This window comes from Melanaphis sacchari, unplaced genomic scaffold (genome assembly GCF_002803265.2).
Source record: "Melanaphis sacchari strain LSU unplaced genomic scaffold, SCAv2.0 Contig73_pilon_pilon, whole genome shotgun sequence".
NCBI lineage: Eukaryota > Metazoa > Arthropoda > Insecta > Hemiptera > Aphididae > Melanaphis > Melanaphis sacchari.
The window spans coordinates 1,422,621-1,447,887 of record NW_020271525.1 but is presented as its reverse complement, the minus strand read 5'-3'; the positions used below and the strand labels follow the sequence as shown (position 1 = coordinate 1,447,887).

The window sequence follows — 25,267 nt, the reverse complement described above, 5'->3', positions numbered from 1 at the left end:
AAATAAACTATACATTGTGCAGGGGACGTCTTTTGTTAAATGATACACCGCCAAACATAGTGATAAAAAAAAAAAAAAAAAAAAAATGAAAAAAATAAAGACCCGTGGTTTATGCGGTCATGTATGTATTTAATAGGCCAGTTCACACATACATATACGGCCTTTTAATACTTTACCCGACACGTTATATATCGTTCAACAGGTAGTCTATTAAAGAGGTCCTTGTGTGCATCGTTATGTGCTCAAAATCTTTTTTTATCGCCCTTATATGACGTTTACAAGGGGTCACCTATCGTCGTGGTCATATTATACGCAAATCATATAATATATATGTGTATGTTTGTGTGTGTGTACGTAAATATATTTATTTTTAAACTGTTATTTTCATAGTCGTTTCTAACGTGTTTATGTGATGTTTTTTTGTTTTAGACCTGTCAGTCCGGCGGGCGAGATATACACAAGCAATGAGCAAAGTAAGTACTTACAATTATTACGCTTTATTATCTTGTATAGAAAGTAATGTTATTAGAGTATTACTATATTATACCTATATAACTATCATATATAATATATAGTTTTATATCAGTAATACTTGTATTTGTATATGGGTTATTATAGCACTAAAAATAAACACTATATTTTATGATAGGTCACTAAATGATTAAAGATTTAGAACCAATTAATATGAAACAATATATAGTTATGTTTTCGTAGAACAATATTAATATTAAAAAAAAAAAAATAGATCGTTACAATATACTTTATTTAAGCTTTGCTGTATTATTAATTATTATACTACACTTATATTCGAAGCTAAATTACCATGTATTATATATATATAAAATTGACGTGAGCGTTTTCCTTGTTATATATTTAACCTATATCGTCATATTTACTGGAAAAAGAAAAAAAACAAAACCCCAAAACTAGTAATTTCAAAGTTAAAACGAGGGAGACTTGGCAAACACACATATACACACGCTCGACGCCATCGTCAACTCACCGGCATATAAAAACAAACACTGCCATAGCAAAAGTTTTAATGAAATATGCACGAGGCAAGGGTTATTTACTCGACGGTCGACTTTCTAATTTATCAAAAAGACATTTCGTTCAAGTGTATACAGATACCTCTCCAGCTACTCGTCCGCCGTTCGTCTATATCTTTCCCGTCTTCGACTTCTTTGTGTCGCCCGTTCGGCTGTCATCCGAAACGCATTAATATACCGACGGTCTTGTGAGCAAACACAAACCGGGCAGAATCGGCCAAGTATTTTAATTTATCTGGAACGCCAATACGCAAAGTTTCCACTTCTTCCGGTGCCTGTCTCAGCCCTGGACGTGCATATGATGCTACAGCGGCGCTCGTTCCCCGCCAGAATGTATATATATATAAACATATATATTAATTAAATTCCCAGCCAAAGAGAGTATATCGATCATCAAAGAAAATAGAAAAGAAAAAGAAATCCCGTTGAAGATATTATTATGTATTCTGACTATAAAAAATACACATAATATTGGCATGATCTAGTAAAAAAAAATACCACCCTACTTTAATATAATGAATTTAAAATTAACGTTCCAATATTTACTTGGATATAAGTAGAAATAATTGTAATTAATCATTTCAGAATAAATTTTATAATATAACATAGTTTTATGTATATATTCAAATATTAGGCTTTAATTAAATAATTAAATATATTTTCCGGAACCCTGGCGAGTTGCGTTAGATATATTTAATGAATGAGTTATAAAATATTAGTTCCAAAAGCCTGAACTACTATAAATATTACGATAAATACCTATTGTTGAGTAAGATTTTAAGGTACTCAGCAAATATAATTTTTATTTAACCGTGCCGAGCACCAATCTTCTATTCAGTAAAATAAACATTATAAATTAATTAGAGAGTTAACTTTTTATTTAAATCATTAAAACTCATTATTCTTAGCTGCAGATACAAATTATATCTATAAATATACATTGTAACATGACGTGCAAAATTCATATTGTATGATAAAAATATAATGTAATAAAAAAAAATCTATATTCTTTAATTAATGCACTAATCATTTCGTGTTTTTTTATTTTTTTTTTCGAACGTGTAGCATAACAAATCTAAAAAAGTTAATTTAATTTTTACCTTTACCCTGTTTGACTGTTTATTATTACCCGTATTCGTTTACCGAACAATATAAAACTTAAAATATTTTTCAAAATTTATATTTCCGATACCTGCAGTTTGTCAGATGCATGATCATAAAATGAAGCCATTGACTTTCAACGTAGGTATACCTGCCAATTACATAGGTAACAATCCGGCACAAGCTAAAAAAATACATTTATTAAACTATAGTATAAAAAAGAAAAAACATAACTTGTTTAAACACCAGTGAACAATTCAATTCAATTTTTTTCCTGGCTCTACACTCTGGTATAATGCTCTTGACTCGTTGAAGCGCGCGTGACTCTGTGTAAACAGCAGTCGATTATGAGTGTTTTGATCGTTTACGTTACACCAAAAGGGGATCTCTTGCAAAGACAACACGAAGTCACTAAAAGGTGCTTAGCCTAATGGGGAATTAAATAGGTACATAAACAGTTAAACCGACAAAAGTATTTAGAAGAAAAAAAACCACTCAACTTAATTTTATCCTGGTAGGAGGGTTTTGTTCTTTTAATGTGCAAAATACTAAAACAAACGCCAAACATCGCCCACAGTGAGTATTTTTAACTTATTCAATCCTGTCTAAAAATAAAATAACAATATTTTTATTTTATTTTTTTGACAAACTGGTACGATAACAATAATGACCCGTATAATTGTTACGTTTAAGTAATATTATGGTTAAAAATTAAAATATCATATATAGTATACTCAATATGGTCCTACGATGACTGCGTACATCTATGTGAATTATTATACAATTTTTTCTGCAAAAACACCGCATAAAAAATCTTGGGAAGACGGGACCAATGGGAATAATATGTACAACGATACTACGCTGCAAACGAAATAAAACGCGCGCAGTTGTCTGGGATACGAGACGGCGAGTGGCGACGGATGCAAATATCTTTGGATGCGTTCAATTTTGCACATCTGGTATTTTAAGTAAAATGCGCGTCTTCCCCAATAGTCGTGGGGAAACGAAGAGAAAGAAAGACCGAGACAGACAGACAGACAGACAAGGTCTGCCTCAAGATGGTCGTCGCCGCGTATGTGCACCGACGAGAGTGGTGAGAAATGGTTGGGGGGGGGGGTGTTCTCCCTCTTACTTGACAGCCACGCAAGTTATTATTATTATAAAACGAAATCAAATCTATTCGAACGCGGCCGGCGGTCTCGGGTGAATAAATTAGCGGTTAAGACCGAATAAGTATGGCAAAGCTCTAAACCACCCCCCTACCACCGCACTTCTTAGTCGCCTCCGTGAGCATATTCTTGCATATACACACACGCCGAGGATTCCTGTGCGGTTGTGTATGAAGTAATTATTACCCCCGCATAACCCCTCTTCCTCATGCACAAACCCCTGCAACCGTGCCGCGACTTCCTACAAGGCGAGAGACGGCGCATACAAATCGGTTGACAGTACCGCCGTCGTATTATAAAATTTTGAATATGAATGGGCGAATTTTGCATTTGTAATAAGTCGGGCGCGCGACGTACACGTTACCCTCCTACTCCCCACCCCAATCGCCCATGCCGTCATCACTGAATCTGCAGAGCAAAAATATTCCACCCCGCGAATCAGGTGAATGTCGGTCGATGTTTGATGGCAAGGGGACGGGTGGAACATCCCCGATGGAAAATAATATTTCCCGTGCTGATTATGTTATTATAATATATACATATATACGTATATACGTCACTATTCTCGGTTATAACGACCGAGAAATAAACCTCACGACAGTCGTGTGTGAAATAATAATAATAATAATCTCAGGGTTTATATGGGTACGTGACTTTGGTGTATGTGTGTGTGTATTTGTGAAGAATACAACGAAATGCGCACTACTGTGATTACCACAGCTAATCCGAGCGCTATTTATTCTCTCGGAGATTACATCACATCGAATCGATTGCATCGGAAGTCAAATCCGTGTTTAGTAAACTGCGTGCTGTATGTATATATGAACGAAGTGATTAATAAGACGAAAGTCCTGCTTATTAGGTGTGTATATTATATGTTTATCGTATATATATATGGTAAGTGTCCTGATTAATGTCCACCCCTAACGATCCCACGTGTGTATAAGTGCATGTGCGATGTGCTCCGCGTGCTCCGGCGTAATGTGTAATAATGCGTTTCGTTGAAATTAATTTCTTGGCGTATACACATTATACACACATAATTTATACACTATTATTTTATATACTGGCAAACTTAAACTAATATCCCCTAGTAAATCGCAGGCGTCGCTACTAGATACTGCGCACTAGACCATCGTCATAAATCGCCGTGTCACGATAGAATAAACCCCTTCGAGAAAACAACAACAAAATTTCGTCCGTAATGCAGTGCGTATAACGATAATAACATTATAGTCATTCATTTGTCACCGTCAAAAAATTCGCCGTTTAAGTATTAAAAGTCAATAGTGTTTACTTAATATATATTATGTAATGAAATGTGCGTCGGGGTGAGGTTCAGATATATTTCATTCTAATAAAATATCTCAATATTTAATTTAAACAAAACATTCCATACATAATAACTCACTACAATCACTACATCCATTATACTTCTTGTAACATAATAGCGGGTGGTTATGTAAATTAATATAAACTCATCTATGGAAAACTTAAGTGCACTGACCTAGAATTTAACTGGAAATATTCTAAGCAATTAATATTTAATAACAATAATAAAAAAATATACTTAAATAATAATAATCATTAGAATTTAATAATAATATTTTATTTTATGCTCCCAAACCGTGGTATTCAACTCTTTTTTAAGACAGCAAATGTCTTAACCAGAAACAACTTTTCTTTTTCATTTGAGATCATTATTTAATTTTTCTCGCCAAATTAAACTTAAAAAAAATTTACTTTATTATACATAAACATTAATTAATTTATATTTAATTATATTATATTTTTATTAATCATAATTATTATAAAAAAAAACTTTTAAAAGCTCTCGCACGCCTAGAAAATGCTCGTGGCAGTTTAAAACCACTGCTCAAAACAGCAATACACTACTAACCGATATAGTATGATATATTCCACATCAAGTCCCTCCGCGATCCGGAGATTTGGTTCGCTCATCAAGGGGGTGAACCATCCGCTGACGAGGCAGTGTAGCGGGTCGATGTTATTAAAACGGGTACCGTTCTATAATATAATGTGTATACAATATACATGCACACATACAAACGAACAGACCAAGTTTTTGGCAGGTCTGTAATAAGTATGGGAATGTCGAAATATTTTTCAATTTCCTGGTGACGTCACCAGACGACGACGACGTTCATTAATGCACAATGACACGACAGCGTTTTCTGAAAACACAACTCGTAATGCAAAAAGGGGACTTGACGACGGTGATGTGTGTGGGAAATGAAGTTTTATAATATTGTATCGTATACACAACGCGTACTCTTAAAAACTATACGTATAATATTTCTCTCGTATAACAAATCGTGGTTTCGACATTTCAAAGTCATAACATACACTTATATAATAAATTACAATCATATTTCGTGTCGTTTGCATTTTTTTCCCTTTACTCCGATGAATATTCTAATAATATATTACATCACGTCTTAACAAAGTCAGTGTAATATTAGAAATTAATTTAACTTGATAACTTTAGATATCTTTGTAATTATATATTCTACTAACTTTTCTAGTAAAAAAATATAAAATAATTTAAATTTTATGTCAACTCTTTTAAACTATATACAGTATAAGAATAATTTTGTAAAATTATAACGATACATAGTTTATACGATATATTTTTGAATTAAAAAAAAAATATATATTGATTAATCTGCAAGACGATAATACGGAGACTTAAATTATCATATTAAATCCTTTTATAAAGTTCGAAACTTTCACCCTTCGACAGGTATTACTGTTCCGTAAAATATATGAAAATATTTTAAAGAAACTCGAATGTTCGTCAAAAGCATATTTCCGTGTGAAAAAAGGGCACGCGGTGATTAATTTTATTCAAATTGGCCTCCATATTTTCGAGCCAGATATGTGTGGAAACGGCCGGAGCGTAAAATCGTATCTCACAAATAACCAAAAGAAGCGCGTACGTATAATAATAATAACAACAGCGTAATGATGACTACCGTGTATAGTAGTATATATAATTTGTATTCAATCCTTAGGGTCCTGTGTAATGGAACCAGTCATCTGGCAAAGAAAATCTCTTAAAAAGGATTAAATTATTGTCGCGGCATACATGACGGAACTTCTAGATTTGCATAAGGGTGTCAGGTGCGTGCGAATCTGATGTGTTCCCCTTAGACAGTTCTTTTTTTTCTTCATCGTCGTTGTAGTCTTTACCTCTACGACGCCCTAATATATATAAGCACGTATAAATATTTTCGTAGCAACGTAATCAATTCACATGAGATTACGTGGTAATTCGATAGCGGCATACGTATTTGCGTTTTTCCAATTTCCTGAGACGAATAACTGAAATTGTCAAAAACACAAATCCGAAAACTTCGAATTGCTGCATATTATAAAAAACGGTTTTCAAGCAATATAAGTATACAATAGTCGTTATAGGGACTATAAACATATAGATATAATCATTGTTTGATTAAATGATTTATATCGTTGGCTTAACATAATGAGTTTCAAACTTATATAAACATATATAAGAATGATATCAAGCATTCAAAACTAAAATATAAGTACAAACGTATACCAAAATATTATATAAATAGTACTTTGAAAAGGCTGCAATATTGAATATTCAATTTCTAAATATCTAAATCAATAATATTATAGTCTAAAATAGTAAAAGTACTACCATGGATAAAATTAAAATGGTTATTACAAATTAAATTAACATAAAACGTAATAAACATTTGTTTCAACCAATAAAATTTGCAATTTCAATTATTTTTATCTTACACAGTTACTACGAACTTATTTATCATTTTTATAACCGCAAGTCAGATCCACTCAGATACATGACTATAGTTATACCTACTCGTTGTATATAAAATAATATATTAAATAACATTATACTATCTTTTGTTTAACAATTTGTTTAATATTACAATAAAAATACATAATTAAAATAATATATATGACATGTAATATACATTTAGGTATATTTAGGGTTTTTTTTCTGTTCAGTTTAAATTTATAAACTATAAAATGTCAAAGACATTATGTATACGTAATACATAGATATAGTTACCAACCGTAAGATATTTAATTAATCCTCTTTCCAAAGAAAACGTTTATTTTTATCTTGGCGATCAACGGTAAATATTAAATAATATGTATACTTTGAAACCTACATTTTCTTGGCTATTCGAGTATATTATATAGGAAGTCACGAGATGGATGAGAAATGACACGCTGGCCGCGGAGGAAGCGGTGGCGCGGTGGTTTACACGGTCGGTTAACGGTGTAACCACGGCGCAGGCCGGAAAACAGTTGGTCATTAAAGACGGGACGCCATGTAAAGACGTATCGGTCCCATTAGATCGTCCCGTCGGGGGCGAGGGAGAAGTTTTGAAAAGCGGAATTCACTTAGGCGGCGCGGTGGTGTCGGATGAGGAAAATGATGTATCGGTGACGGTGGACTGCGGCAGTGGTGGCGGACACTGTGCAGTTGGGTCACGTGGAAAACCGTCGATTCTTCATGCCAGCCGACCATCCATCAATTTCCAAAAACACACCACTACTACCTTCCTCCTAACCACGACACCATCACTCAGTGAATTTGTTATGTCCCTAGTTACCAGATGTCGAATTTCGAAACGAGCAGAAACAAAAATCTTGTATAAATGTCGATTTTACTCGTATAAATAACATAATATTATGTAGGTACCTCGTGACTGTATGTATAGTACACCAACCAGAGTATAAACACTGCTTTTTCTAACACTGTGTACACAAAAACACCGGGCGTTAAACTTACAGGCTACTGTCGTTTTACATAGGTGTAAATACGATTAAATATCTAGTGGAGAGGGGAGCTAGAAACATCAATTAACACGTATAAGCGGAGGATAAGATTCCCGTACTCTTCCCCCCTCTTTTCTATCAAAATATTACAAAAATATAAATTGCGTTTTTACATTTTTTACATTCAATATATTTTTATACGGTGAAGTTTGTTAATATGTATGTAACATATTATGGCGATTAGTAACGTCACATAATACAAAATCGTCCGAATGCTATTATATCGGCGTTAAGGATGATTGCACTAGCTATTATAATATAATTCTTCGTACACACAGCAACTTACTATATTATGTCAAAACATGATAATAACATATATTTCAGTGATGACGTTTACTCCGCAAGGCATTTTGATATACGTAATTTCTCTATAGTAATAATAATAATAATAATAATATTAGAACTATCGGAAACACACGCTAACTTTGCCAAAGACAATTTCCTTGTTTCCAAATCATTATTAACGTCATTATTACTATTATGATTATTATACGTCTGGTTTTATGGCAACGCGTATAAAAATCATCAGAAAAGTCCGAAACGTCCTGATGGAGTTTAAAGACCCACGTACCGTCCTTGCTGACCACATAGTCGTAAAGATCGGTTAATACGGCGACGGTTCGCTACGCTCGGGGTTCTTATGTACTGCACTACAGAAAGAAGTCTAGGGCCGAATCCTACACTCACTCTCTGTACCGACACGTTTTAAAGTGCTGTTTACCAGCGGACAATGGCCGTGTATAATATAGTCTCGGACTTCAGGTCCCGCCGGGATCGTTAGACCGGGCCACAGATTATTTGTTTTTCTACCTCCACATCCGCCTCCACCGAATACGCCCACATAATCACGTTAACATCCCGTTATATAGGATCCCGTGTGTATACACACATACGCACACACACACACGTGTATATTAATGTGTGGGTGTGTATGTGCTGAGCGTAGTATCTTCTCGTTTACCGCACCGCTCTATTACAGATGGTGAAATATACAACCGGGCACCCTCTTACGTACGTATTATTATTTCTTGCTATTTCACTGCAAATACCCGTCTGATTCCCGGTCGTCGTTGTCGCCACGTATCTCGACAACGAAAACGAAAAAACTTTAGACCGTGCCATAGTGTATACAATCGCCGCTGTCGTAGATTTAGATAAAACGTTGTATATGTACGCTTTATTTCGTAAAATGTATTTTCCCACTGTTTTTCGTATCATCCGTCGTAGAAAAAAAATATTGACGGTTTTTAACAAAAAAAAATATATATATATAGATAATATTGTTCATACCTATATATGTATATATTATGTGTGTGTGTGTGTGTGTGTGTAGGAAGTTCCCGTATGGTATCCGAGATTGTAAAGTTTTAAGTTTTACTGCGTCGTATCCGGTACAAGGGAAAAACACGACATCCGTCAGTCGCCAACACAACTGCACATCATTTTTAACTCAAATTAAAAAAAAAAAAAAATGTGAAAAATTAGTCACGTCCGGATTTTGAATCGTACAAGCTTTGTCTCCTTTTTGTTGTTCACCCCGTAGATTCCGGCTGACTGACGTTCCGCAGTTTTTTTTTATCTCACTTTAATTTTAAAAAAAAAAATCACCATCTGTATACAAGAGAAATTACCACGAAAACAATCCCTTTATTTTTTATAATATTTTTTTTTAAATGCTTGTCGCGTGGTAAACAATATGCTTGTTTTGTCTAACCACATAAAAGCACGAATTGTCAAATGTATTTTTTCACCCTACTTCTAATTTTTTTTTCTACACAGGATACACGTATTTTTTTCATCTGAAATTCCAAAACTTGTGGACATTAACAAGTTTTGAACTTTTACAAGCTTAAATAAACAATCAAAAATTTCATTTGCCGTAATAGAAAAAATTTAGTTGGTGCATTACGGAACACGACAGACGTTTAAAAAAAACACGACTTAACTCATAAAAAGAAACAAAAATGCTACAATTTTTGTTAATATTATGACGTATTAATTAATAGACGTTCTAAATTGTTTAAATCTACGAGTATTTAAAATAATAAACCTAACATAACGATTAGTAATCGCTAATCATGTATAAAAAAGACATTCATAGAATTCGCTTAGTTAGTTCAAACTTTTTAGATTTAACAAAAACTAATAATATATACGATCACGATATCGTGGTTGGAAATTGTTTTCTGTCATTCACATTCAGACGGAAGAGTTAAACCATCCAGAGTTTGACGGACGGAATGGCCCCTTTCTATACATATAATTTAGTTTACTAAAATATCATCAATCACCCCGAACGTTCAACCAGATCTTGGTTACAAATTTAAAACTTAAAAGTCATTAACCATTTTGGTAAAAATATTTACAGTTTTTTTCATTTTTTTTTTTTCAGGAAGAAAAACTCTCAACTAATGGCGTGGGGTATGCGGCCCATCAGGTCGATGGACAAATGTAAGTGTAGTATTTTTATATTGTATTTTTATTTTTTTTTTTAAACGCGTTTTTGTTTTGTACTTTCAAGGGGAAAATTATTGGAAAAATTCGTCGCGAGATTTACGGTCTCTTTTAAACCTCTAGTACTTTTTCGCTTGTATTTTTATTTCATTTTTTCGCCTTATAGACCCGGTCCTGGAGGTTAACATCGATTTTTTTTAATCATAATTCTACACGGAAGCCGATTAAGCACACGTGTTGCCCAGTGCAATAGGGTGGGTGGTAAATGACGGGCCTTGGGGCTCCTTGGAGACACATAAGACACCGGGATAAAGGGAACTTAAAAAAAAAAAAACGAGACAACCGGTGGGGGACATTAATAAACTTTACGGCACTTTTAGACTCAGTCCCAAGCTTTATTACCGCAAGTAAAAAAAAAAACAACATCCATGACAATCTTTTTTATTTGTTCTTGTCTGTAATTTTTTACTTTTAGTTTTTTGTTTATTTTTTCTCCAAATAATTGTATTATCTTCATAGGTTATAGCTGTATATGTAAGAATAATTTAACTAATATTAATATAATATAAATATATCCAATTAAAGGTGAGGGTGTGAATTGTCACTGACATTGTATAAACTTGTATCGAGTATTTAGATAATTGAAAAGCATGTGCGTAAATGTTTTTTAATAATTATTTGGCCACCGTTCTGTTTTCGTAGCTAAAATAAAAAAATAACCTCTCCGGAGGGGGTGAGAGAATATAAACTCTAATGCTGTCGAGATGATAAGGAAAACACGAGGGACAGCCCGGTCGGCCCTAAACAAATTTATGGCCTTCTGGACCGTTGGAATTATTTCGTCTGGAGGGAAGAATCTTGTATTACATTATTATTATTGCGTTCTGCTGCCTTGTCCGTAAATCTGACCGCAAAACGCATTTCCACAGCTGTAACCACAATAATCATCTCATCTCGAGTGGACTTTCCCCCTTTCTATCTATTGTTATTATTTATTTATTTTTTTTTTTTTACTCGGTATAAAAAAAAATATAAATAAACGGAGAACGTACAATTATGGAGCTGATAACGTCAGAAAGCTGGGAAATACATCAAAAACCCTATAAATCCGTTACGTCTGTATTTATATCGAGTATCTTTTATTTTTACATCGGCAATAAATTGGAAAACTGACCGCATCACTATATGCGTACTCTATAGTAAAGTTTTTAATACACTCCTTGAAGTATTGTTATACGACTTCGAACACTATAACACACTAAGTTAATAATATACTAAATAGAATGTATGATACAAGTATATGTACAAATGCCACGGAACCTTATTTTTGTTTTAAATCATTTTATATGTATGGAAAAATGAACAAAACCCTATTTTATTTCTCCCTTCAGCCGTTATCGACTGTACAACGCGTATATTGAAGATCCAATTATTATCAACGCTAATCAAATACATTTATATTATGATGATTTTATCTTAAAATATCTGCATAACTATAATAGGTACTATATTTTGATGGTTATTATATTTATGCGGATTAAAATGTAATAATATACTTAGCATTTTACTCACTCGACATGTAAATTATAATGAATATAGGAATCTCATTATATATTATATAAATTCTATAGCGTGAAACTTGTACGCACTGTTCAAGAGCTGTGTAATAGAACTTAGATCATAAACTTAGACACGCCAACGGAAATTCTAATTCATAACCCTCTTCTCATTTACAATTCAATTACTTGAGTACATAAGTAAAACACATATAAACGCGTAGTATAATAATAATAATAATAATAATAATTCCATGATGGTAATTACTAATTTGTACAAACGTAAAAGAGATAATAGTTTTTAGATAATAATATATGATATATTTTCTCGTATAAATTTTAAACACAAATACATATTAATGTAATGTAATGTAATATTATATTCAATTTTAAATTTTGAAGTGAAATTGGATTAACATTGATATAATATAATATACTCAAGGGTTGTGTTCAGAATTGTATTGTAAATAATATGTATACCGTTAGTGACGCGTCCGGTATTAATGGAGGTGTTGTGTCAATGTAGAGGTCAACAGGACAAAAAAAAAAAATGTCATTATGCCGAGTTTTTTTTTTTTACAATGCACACATACACCATTCATATTATTCTCAGACCGTGAAGTATTCATTACGCTCAGGCATCCTTTTACATTTTTCATTATTGTGTTGCGATTTTTTTTTTTAATGAAAAACAACGTCCGTCGACCCGTCTTGCCAAATTATTATATTAAAAAATAATCATAAAAAAATCGTGAAATTAGGGGTTGTGACTTGGCGCCCCGTGTTTTAACTATCATCCCTCGCGTCCCCAAAGTTATTTATATTTTTCGACGGACAAACGGGCGCCACGAGAAAGAAAAAGGATTGGAAGCAAAGGGGTGTGCAGGGATAAAAAAATAAATAATGTTATAGACACAAGGAAAGGTGTGAGTGAGCTTGGGGAAAAAAAAATAAAAAACAACGATAACAACGACGACATCGACCGCAGAGGCTAAAAATTAATGCGTTAATTACTGTTGGAAAACAAAATTGGAATACCGTGTTGGGAGTGTGTCCGGACCAATTCCCCTGTATGAAAGGTACAGGTTTCCAGTGATAGGGTTAGCGAAAAAGACTGTAGTAGGACGATGTATATGTAATATATTATACGTGATGTATACGCATATACAATAAATGATTTTGGATATATTTCGTTCTCATAAATTACCGTTTTTCCCTCATTGACCGCATTATTATTAATGGATTGCACGCCACGAGAGTTTTAAAATACGGAAAGGATTTTTTCGTTTTATTTTTTTTTTTTTAAAAAGTTCCATAGCTGTTATGAAAAATGTCACTTACCTAAATACACAGATGAATTCGTATATAGACAAATCGATAGTTTTATACTGGTTTCTTCTTTGGGGCAGTTTGCAAGTCACAGCATGAAATGTTTTAAAAATAATATTATTCAAAGCAAGATTTCTATTTATTTTCTTATTTCTTATGGTAACGAAATAATGTCGACCACCCTCTGTCTTTTTATGTTTCCTGTATTATTTTATTTAAATTATAATTTTTCTTTTCCTCTCATCAAAGTGGCTATTTCAGAAACGGCTATCTCGGTGAGTGTTAAAAAAAATGAGTTTCATTACCTGCGTATGGTTGTAACGTGAGGGTGGGTTGCCAGTATCTAAATTTTAGGGTGAAGAATAAGGTATATAAGGATGATGGAAAAAAGTGAGAGTGAGAGAGTTAGATAAAGAATATGAAAGAGAGAAACATCCGTTTCCCTCAGGTTCTTCGTCGCAATAACAATAAAAAATAAAAAGAAGAATAAACGAATAATATTCATCCAGAGGTAAAAACCGGCACTGTCGGCCCTTTGCGTTTCGGATTAAGAACGAAAATTAAAAGTTTAATTCAGCTTTATAGAAAGAAATGTAATGAAAAGGCAAGCGAAAACGGCGGAGAGAATGAAAAGCTATTTTTACAGGGGTAGTACGTGAATTGGCGAGCTTGTATCGTTATTCGACCAACTAATCTAGTAGTACTTCAAACGAATTCCTCTTTTTTTTACCAAACAAGTTTTTTTTTTTTTTATGGCTTTGACAAACAATCTACCTGCAGCTACCTTTTATTATTACTATTTAAAACGGCGCGTTTTTGTAAAAATAAAATATTTTTATTAAAAAAAAAAGCCAGTTTTGCTATGTATACTCGCGTGTTATGTCAAATGAATTTTAAACATAACAAATTGCTTTGTATGGTATTTGGTTTAATTTTTTTTTTTTCTTTTTGATATTTTACATCATATTATTTTTTAAATAATATTTATGTCATGACAAAATTGTGATTAAATTAAACAAAAAAAAAAAACCAAATGCCGAACATAATAATAATATATTGTACGCATGCTTTATTGCGCTCAACACTCACAGCTACTAAAACGGAATTCAACTGTTTATGAGATATTAAAACAGTATGACTATGTACATATTTGTAGTTTTTATTATCATAATACGTGGTGCGTCACTAACATCATATTATTATTACAGAGCCGTAGTAACCTGCCGTCTCATTAGAAAATTTAGTGTAGCGGTCTATCTGGCCTAAGAAACGCCAAGCGCTTATCACGATATTTTAAAGTATTTCGGTCATATACAACGTAAACATGATATTGTGTCTTATCATACCTTATAGGTATGTATTGAACAGTAAAACTCGATACGGCAGTAGTGTACGGATGCGATAAATGCTTAGAATTTATCCTTTTTTTTCCCCAGATAGTCTTAAAGACATTCGATAACCTAGACGCAGTTTTAGTCTGGACGCGAGTCTTACTCGTCGCCGTGTTCGTAACCTATAGCATACAGATAAAATATTATATAAGCCACTAACCACCGCCTACGATGCCATCGCCCGGTCTGTAAGAGATATGCGCACTATCATCCAGGGGAAGCCATCGGCTACGCTGTCCAGACAAACTTCGGACCGGAAAGTTTATCAGTCCCCCCCATCTCATGCCACGCAGACATCGTGTCCACATTTCACGCTATATATACGCTGTATAGTATTAATATAATATGTGCTCTATCGTATAACCATTTCGTACGGTCGCGGTGAATCCACGATCGGATCGAATCGGATCGAAAACTCAAGTGGGCCCGCAGAGAGAAAGAGAACACGTAGGGTAAAACTAATAAAGCACTATTCTGCTATACCTCTCCTCACCCCACCCCCAACACCAGCCCGACGGTTAACATATATATATATATATATATATACACACGAGTTTGTCCGATCGACCCCAACGCCACCGATACAATCGCGAGCACATAAATCCTTCATACACCTGAAGCAAAATAACTTTATGTGACCCCATACGCACGACAGGCTGTGCAACTCACGCGATATGTATAATATGTATATATATATAAATACGGTCTGTGGATGTTAAGTCGCGCGCTGTTTTCGTGTGAAGGGTGGCTGGAGGAGAGAACGAGAGGAGTCGGCGTGTCCAAATCCCAAATCGAGATTAAACCGTCGTCGTCGTCGTCGTCTGTGCGTTTTCTTTGTGCGTATATATACATATTATATATTGCCGAGCGGCCACGAAGAGGTTTATAAATCAAGACACCATATCGGGCTGTAGTATTGGGGTGAAACTCCACCACCACCCCTTGTTAAAAGGTCGGCGGAGGTAGAAACGGCGCGCGAGTTCTTTCCACTGCCGCCGACGACGACGACAACGACGGCGCAGCAGTGGCCACCTCCTCGATGGTCGTAAATCAGAGTCCCGCACACTGTTGGGGACTGTATACGCGTATATAAGACGCCATCGGTAGATTAAGCTCGAACCTTCCTCTCTGCAGAACGATTTTTATTCAAAGACGTTTTATTCAAAATAGAAGAAAAACCATCTGATTCGGACGATTTCTATACTCCACCGCACTTTCCGGTGGACTAACGAATAAAAGCGGCCTTCTATTCTTATTTATATTATTTTCACCCGACGAACACTTAATTTCATTTCTGATTACCTTACCGATAGCAGCGGTGACTGAACGAACGATTTTTATCAAAATTTTAAACTCGTCCATATCATTGCATCTGCAGTCACACTTCATGTTCTCGAATGTATTTATTTTAATTCATATTAAAATAAAACCGGTTGTTTCATTTACGCGAATAATTAAAAAATCAAAAAATCAGAAAATGCGATATTCATGGTATTCGCGGTGAATAAACGTATCATTAATTAGCGTAAATACGGGTTTTATTTTTGTTTCTACTATTTAAACACTAATACACGAATACTCGCCAGCAATAGTATCACAAGTATAAATTTCCATTAGCAGCAGTTGAATGTTGAAAAAGGATCGTTCGATTTTTTATTATTTTATTACTATCATTACTCGAATCGTCTATCCCCAAATCGTTAAATTCGATAAAAAAAAATTATATTCCAGTACGCACGTCGCCTACCGTAAAAACGACAATAATAATAATAATAATAACAATAACAGTAATAATATTATTATTTGAGCTTTACTGTGTATTATATTATAGTAGCCGTTGCTCAACAACGGAGGGTTAACGTACTTAACAGCCCTACGGGTGACCACGGCTTGTTTTTATCTTCACTGATATATAATAACGACGTTACGATGATGATATCAGACGGCACATTTTCGGGCTGTCGTATCCCCCTCCTCTCATAGGAGCTGAAAACCAAAAGCAGTTCGGGGAAACGGTTAATTCTGGCCATCGTACGCCCAGCGCGTCCGAGCAAGTCCCGACTTGTTGCACAATCGTTGCGTTTTTATGTATTAAAGGATAAAAAAAAAGAACATAGAAAATAAACCAAATTCTCCAACTGACTGAACAATGTAATAAACTACAGTGTAATCCGCACACAACTGAGCTTGTCCACAAGTCTTTCGTTATGTAGCGGTGGATATATTGATATTAATTTATCTCTATACAATATAATCAATGGTCATATTAACTTTCGTATTTACTAAATCGCAACCAGTTTAAAACCCACTTAATTATCATTCATAACAGATCTCTATTGTTTTTCCACATCACATCCGATAATTCTAACTTCAAAAAAAACTCATTCCTAAAGTCCAAAGTATAGAGTTACGTCCCTATATAATAAATTATCCTACTTTTAATTTCTTATCTGGTCAATTAAATATAATAAATAATCATCATATATAGTTCTAATTCACTGTATTGTTTACTATAATCTTACAATTATTATAATGTCTACTATTAATTTATTTATCATAATGAATAATTAACTTGTTTTCTTTTTCTTGTTTCTCTACACATATTTATTTTTTATATCTATTTTATTTTGTTTATTAACTTTTTAAATTTAATTTAAGTGTATAGTTTGTTATAAAAAATTGGACTTCTACCAGTTATATTTTAACAAATAGATTATTATTTTTATTACAATTATTAATACGGTTAAGATCGTTGGTTTCTATGAACGGCTTAAGTTAGGGTCATCTACTAAAAAAAATGTTTACGATACGTTTTTAATGATTTAGTATTTAGTACGACAGTGATGATTTTTACTACTCAGCTATTATTTTAATCTGTCCGGTGATTCGTTCTGCCCGTATAATGGTAACGGTGGATTCCGGTTACCTATACTTAAATGTGGGAAGAACGAGCTGTACTCATGTGCAAAAAATATTGAATCGTCCACAAAACACCAGCAATGTGTATAATCGAACACTATTCGTAACGACTTTACATTCGATAATATTTTTGCAAATTTTAATCGCCGTTGAACGTAATAATCGTTGAGGTTCTGGGGTTAGTATGTACGTATTTGTCAGTTGTACGATTTTTATTTTTTGTTTCTTTACCACGAAGGTATATGAGCGATAAGTCGTTGTCATGACTTTTGAATTAAAACGTCATGACGGTAATACGTTAATAATAGGATACAAAATGCCGTTCTACGGGTGGGTATTATGGAGGGAGGATCATTTCGAATGATCATTGCCGCCGCGTCATTTAATGTAGTGTTGACATGCACTCGGCGACGGGCTATACATCATATCTATATATATATAAAGGTAAACGTCGTGTCGCGCGGCAAACCGTACCGGCGGCGGCGTGTTTACTAGCGTGACACTACATCATCGGTGAGGTATCTGTGTATAATAGATATATACATAAATGTTGTGTGTGCATTTAAATTGTATTACTATTATATTATTGCTCAATGATAATGCCTACTACGTATATTAAGACTGTGCGATAACAATAAAAAATATTAAACCGTTTTTCTTGCGATCTAAATAACGAAAAAAAGACATTATAAAACGAAAATTACCAGTTGAAGTGAATAGTCAACGACAGAAAAAGACCCATCGGCGAAACGCGATTCTATAATGCTGACATTTTGAAAGCTCTCCCGTTTCGAGTGCACCTCGCAGCCGGTAGGTAGTAATTACGCCACCTAGAAGTCGTAATAATAATGTTTAATATTTAAATTGATCGTTTTCTTAATAACTCATCATTTTCTTTGAGACATAAACCAGCGTTGGTAATATAAATGTTTATATACAGCAGATATATATAAAAGCATCGCTTCCGAACTTATCTAGCTGTATTCATAAATGAAACGAATATAATTTCGAAATGGTATACATAAAACAAAATTTCGCTTAGATAACAACGAAAACTAAAACATATGTAGATAATAATATAAATGTCTGTAAAATGTCGTTTGTCCAAAGCGTTAGAAAAATAAAGCCTTGATCATCTGTGTCACTCCACTCCGTTTATCTTAGTTTAATAATTTAATAATTTATGAGTAATTGACGACTTATTTAAAATGTAGTTTTTACATCAAAATCATCAGAAAAATATTCTATTTTTGAGCATTAAATTTGAAATGCATAGTATTATTATTCAAAAAATAAAAATAATACAAAATAGAAGGTAACTATAAAATATAAAATTTAAAAAAAAAATTATAAATGTTCATATATTCAAAAATTCTAATTTAACAAAATTAAAAAATATATATTAATATTTTTCGTAATTGAGTATTTTTAATTAATAAAATTACTATATATCATATATATATTGTTCAAAATCTGAGAAAAAACTGCCTGAATGCTTATAATTTAAATGTTATAAGCTTTTAAGGGTTTTTATTTATCATCAAAAAAACCGTAAGTCAGTGTAATGGATTTTTATTTATTTTATTTTTCTATAAATATTTTTACTTATAATATTTTATGTATTCGAAATTAATAAAAATATGTCATCACATTCTTTTGTTGTTTTATAGTATAATTACTACTACGGGTAATAACCAATCTCAAGAAAATTTTTTAATCTCATTAAGACCTAAGTCGTTAATACGCATTTTAAAATATAAATATAGGTAAGTCGATATATAAAGTTAATGATATGTATAACATTACATAAATGAATAAATTATTTTTACCAATTTATTTTATTCAATCTATCGCTTCAGAAGAAGTCGATTGTTATTATTTAATTTATTTTTTTTCATTTGGCTAAAATTAATAATTTATCATGAAGTAGAAGAAGGGGGATGAAACATCTAGAGATTTGAAAAACTTTTTGCCTATGGGGCGGCCCGTCAGTACTCATGAAGCGACAGCCAAAAAAATATCATATTTTTTTTTTTCATCATGAGACAGTGTTATATCATTTTACGGTCCGGGAAAAAGATCGTTCGCGGTTACACCACGCGGAGCAAGGACCGACCGACGAGGGACATACTCGATCCACAGCAAAAGCACGACTGAATATAGGCCCTGCTTTCGTATCCCCTTTCGAAGAGCGCGGTGCAGCGGAACACGTTTTTCGTGTATAATACAGTACTATACGTCCCTGGCCCACAATAATCATAATAACGACACGACGTGGTGGTAGTGGAAACACACGCAAGACCTGAAGCAAGACCGATTTGTCAGCATTATCGAAACGACTCCGAGACCGCCTGTATAATAATATTATATATATATATATATATGATACACGATTATGTTTATCGTTATCGTGTGCGAATAATTATTATTCGCGTTCGTAATACTCTCGATTCAGTCGCGAAATTCTCTACAAAACCCGTATAATATGCGTAATACATATTATAAATATATTGACTAAATTCATTTTAATACACATTTAAGGGTTGAACTCAATTAAAAAAAAAATTAAAATTAAATAAACAAACCAAGATTTGGCAAATTCAAAAAATGTCTAAAAAGTAACAAAAAAAATTTAAAAATTAATAAAAAATATGTCATGAAATAACATTAATAATAACAAACTAATAGGAACATCACTAATAATAGTAATTATAATAAATAAAACAAAGAATGATGAGTCCTCGTTGGCCAACTTCATCATCTTGTGCAAAGAATTGTTTTTTTTTTTTTTAAATAATGTGTAGCACACGTAAAGATACAGAATGGAAATAATGGAGGTTCTGAGGAGGAACAAGGAAATTAATATTAGTCAATAATAGTGGAACATCTATAACGGGAAGTAAAACACAAGATTACTTTTAATACTTGATTGTATACCTTTAAATTTAAAAAAAATTACTTCACGCTAAAAACCCAAACATTTTTAGACCATCGAAACAGTCGTGACACACTTATTATAAATCACAAGAATATATTAACGCTGATTTTTGTATTATCAATATAGTATTTTAATAATATATATGTTATACGACACGATTAGCGATGATGGTTAACTTTTTGACAATGAGCACTTTATCTGTACATACATAATGCATTAACAATAGTAACTTCTATAATATTGTGTATTTATTTTTGAATACGAAATTATACACTTATGTAGATTTGTGTAGGCTTTTAATTCTTTAAGACAAAGTACCTACAAAATAAATGCCAAGAAATTAACTAAACATTTTTTTTTTTCTATCAATATTATTTTATTTTTTGATAGTTAACTATCATTTGTTTTACTATAACAAATATAATTTTCATTTTGGTTTATACGACTATCATCAGTCGAATAGTTCATATAATTTTATATAAAATGTTCATTATTTTATCAAATGATTTGTCTCCTACCTTAATTTTATGATTTTTTGTAATAAGACTTCTGATATACTTATATATTATTTAATTTTAGTTCGATTATCATTTATCCGTTTTCATTTTATTAATGCAAAAGTTTTTTTAGATAATATAGAAATAATTTAATATAATAATCCATCTTACGCAAATAAACTATTTTTTCAATGATTACATAGTACTCAATTAACTTTCATCTTTTTTATCAACATTTTAAATACTTATATTAATTCTTCTATACTTTATAATATATACTTATAAAAGTAATCTGTATTACAGATAATAACACGCGTGCTGTGCCTGCCATTTAAATGCTCGTTATTTGATTTCTGCATATAATATCTCACAAACAAACCCTTTTTTGTCCATTGTCTGATAATAATTTCGTATCTTACTATATATAATATATACGTATATATATATAAGTACACTTTCTTATTGCTACACCCTCCACGTATACTACCCCGCAATCGCCATTCGCCAACGTTAGGTCTTTCGAATGTATCACCACGATATTATTATTAAGTATAGCTATACACTTTTCCTCTTTCTTATTAATTTAAAAGTCAGCAAGCGATTTTTAATTAAAAAAATACTTAACGAGCCGAGAAAAACGGATCTTTGGCAAATTAAACAACAGATTGACGGCGAGCGAGAAAGAAGTGGAAAAGAACGCGTTATTGGTATTTTTCCTCCCTCGTCGTAACATAATTATTGATAAAAAAAAAAAAGTAACCGATCGAGATCGTGAATAGCAGTCAATTAAAATTCAAGATGGGTAATAAATAATAATAATAATAATAATAATAATTAAAAAAAATATACGTGACGTTTCGTTATTGGAAAAATACGTAAATACACTAAATTAATTATATTAAACAAACGAAACGTGAATACAAAATACATAAACATTATTCCGACATAATAATATGGGATGACTAAGTGACGCCTGTTCAACCCTCCTCTCCTTCATAATTATTTCGATGAGGTTCAGCAAAATCTTTCTAATAATTATACTGTCAACAGATCATAATAGGTAGTATTTTAGTTATTATGTTATGAACTAACAAATTAAATTTTAAACAAAAAAAAAATATAAAAAAAAATATGATTTTTCATTTATTAATTATTTTTAACATTAAGTATTTTTACAATACATAATTATTAACAAATTAATTGTTTTTAGCTAATATCATCAGCTTTTGATGATCACTTAACACATTTTTATATCTACAAATATAATATTCACTATTATTTTGGAGTTTTGTTATAGTTTATAACATAAATAATGGCGGGATTTAATGCCAAGCTGATGAGGTGAAATTATACTAAAGTAGGGTCTCTTACGTGTATATCAAATAATGTCTTTGATTAAATAATAAAGTTTTTTATATGTTATAGCTAAGTATGGGTCAAATTTCATCTAGATAAAGCTCGAATCCATTTTTTACTCTTAGATACTTTATTCTCGAGACATGTTTTAAAAAATAAATGTATAGAATAGTTATATGTATTCGAAGAATTCTAAGCAGGTATTCGATACCTAATGACTTCGAAACGTTCGAATTTCTCGAACCTTGATATATGTCTTGAGTTCATGAAGTTCGAAAACCCATCCCAAGTTATAACGCTAAAACGTAAAAATAAACTATCAACATTTCGCAATTTCGTAAGAATTGTTATTAATTGTGTACGTCATGCACGCAGGTCGACATCAAAACGCAAATCATCGGGTGACGGGGCGGCGGCCTGCAACAAGGCCCAGTCAACCGTGGACGAGACGTTCGCGCACAAGAAAAGGAGACGAGCGCTGAAACAGATGCAAGAGGTGACCGCCAACAAGGACAACAACAAAGGTTCGTCGGAACAACAGCAGCAAGACAACAACAACGGAGGCGGCAGTGCGGCGGCGCAAAAGTCAATGGTGTTGCCCAAGAAACGGCCGCTAGCCGGTCAGCCAGTCACCGGGTCGGCCACGGCGGCCGGACAACAGACGGCTGCTGCCGTGCCGAAAAAACAGGCAAAGGCCAGCGGCGACGAGGCGGTGGACGACGAGACGCTCATACGCGAGACGGAAGCGGCGCTCAAGAGCCTATCGGGCGGGTGGCCGGGCGCACGGCACTCGTTCTACCGGACAGGACACGACGACGACCGGTACGAGTCGCCGGCGTTCGTCAACCTGTTCGACGAGAAGAAAATCGGCAACGCCAGCGGTGCCCATCCGCCGCTTCCGCCGCCGACGGCCATCAGAGTGGACGAGAACAAGAACAACACGGGCGACGAGAAACCGACACAACAACAGCCGCCGCAACAACAACAACAACAACAACGCCGCGACCTCGATCACATTTTGCTCAACAAGATCGACCAGAACAACAAAGAGTGCGATCACAACAAGAAACCGGACAAATACGCACCGTCCAAATACGAACCGGACTTCAACGAACTGGTGGACGATTCGTCGGACGAGCTCGAGATCGACATGTCGGCCGACGGTGGCGGTGGCGACGGCGGCTGCAGTGGCGGCGATGACAAGGGCGGCGGCGGCGTTGACGACGACGGCGACGACGACGACGACGACGACGGCGACAACGACGACAACGACGAGAGCGGTGGCTGCGGACGCGGCCGCGGCAGAGGTCACGCCGGCGGCGACCGGCTCCGGCGCAAGATGGACGTGGACCGCAGGAACAACAACAGTCACATGCGGTCCAACGAGATGATGACCTCTCTGAAGTCCGAGTCCGAGTCGTCGTCGTACGACGCGTACCTGATGGACAAGACGGCGTTCTCAGCGTTCCGGCCGGTGGCCAGCGGCGGCGTCGGTGAGCCCAAAGACCCGACCCGCCTGGACTTGCCCACCGCGGTCGGCGCGGCCATGTCTCCGCTGGGACCGTATCCGCCGGCCGGCGCCACTTTCGTCGTCGGTTACACGGTGCCCGGCGGCGGACTGGTGTCCAACGGCGTCTCGGCGGTTGCTGGGGTAGGGCACGGTTCGCCGGCCAAACACTTGTTGACCAGCGGAAACGCAGTGGGTGGCAATGGCGGTTCGGTGACGCCGGTCAAGCCGGTCTGTGTGAAATTGGAAGACGACGGTTGCAGCAACGGTGCGGCCGACTGCAAGGCTGACGGGGCTGTCATCAAGATGGACTCGCCCAGTCCGCTGTCCAAGCAGTACACCATACTTCAGCCGGCTGGCGCCGACTCCCGGGCGGCTTCCGCGCTCCAAGACGTGGCCAGGGAAGGCGTGCTGGGCGCTTCGGTGGTGAGCGCGGCCGGCGGCGATGGCCTGTCGCCGAGGATGACGTCCGGCGGTGGCACGCCCAAACTGCTTCTCGATCCCATGGATAGCGGAATGATGCTACCCGGATGCATGAACAACAAAGGTAAGCAGCAATAAGCGATACGGTTTAAGGGCCCGTCATCATTAGTGGCGGAGACGACCAAGACGTGGCGCGCGTTATTATCGTTTCGATCCCCCACGTACGCCCCCGCGCGAATCCTGTTGCAATTTAACACTAATTAACATTCAAGGAGGATAACGAAGTCGGTCGACGTTGTTGACAATAATGTCGTCGTCGCGTTGTACAGCAGCCGTGTAATAGTCGCGATGGCTCGGGGTCACCGTTGGGGGGTGGGCGGGTTTAAGAGGACATCTCCACGCCGATCACGTGCCGACTTAACCCCAAACGCAACGAACGGGTACGAGTTGTTAACACTGCTCTCACCCTCCGTCCTTCCTGTATACCCATCAGCATACCCGTCTTAGCACTATTTTATTATAAATACCCACACCGCTGTACCCACAACTGTACATAGAACCGCAGTCTCTTAATACTGTACGCACGCGATGTTCGCCAGTTTCCGTTTCATCGACTTCCTCTGTCGTCGTCGTTTTCATTCTTTCTCTTTTACTCTTTCTCTCTCCTAGTCGCACACAATTCTCTTCCTCTCCATCCGCTTCCTCCTATAGGATTTAT

The 25,267-nt window shown here is 34.9% G+C and overlaps 1 protein-coding gene across 6 annotated transcripts in view; it reads left to right on the top strand.

The window, feature by feature from the left end:
* Window positions 1-25,267, top strand: part of LOC112600991 — a 208,002-nt gene that overhangs the window by 170,823 nt on the left and 11,912 nt on the right. For all 6 annotated transcript variants that reach the window (XM_025348372.1, XM_025348371.1, XM_025348370.1 and 3 more), the window contains 3 exons: window positions 430-473; window positions 10,572-10,630; window positions 22,995-24,673. In XM_025348372.1, coding sequence (XP_025204157.1) covers window positions 430-473; window positions 10,572-10,630; window positions 22,995-24,673 — 1,782 coding nt within the window. The remainder of the gene's footprint in view (window positions 1-429; window positions 474-10,571; window positions 10,631-22,994; window positions 24,674-25,267) is intronic.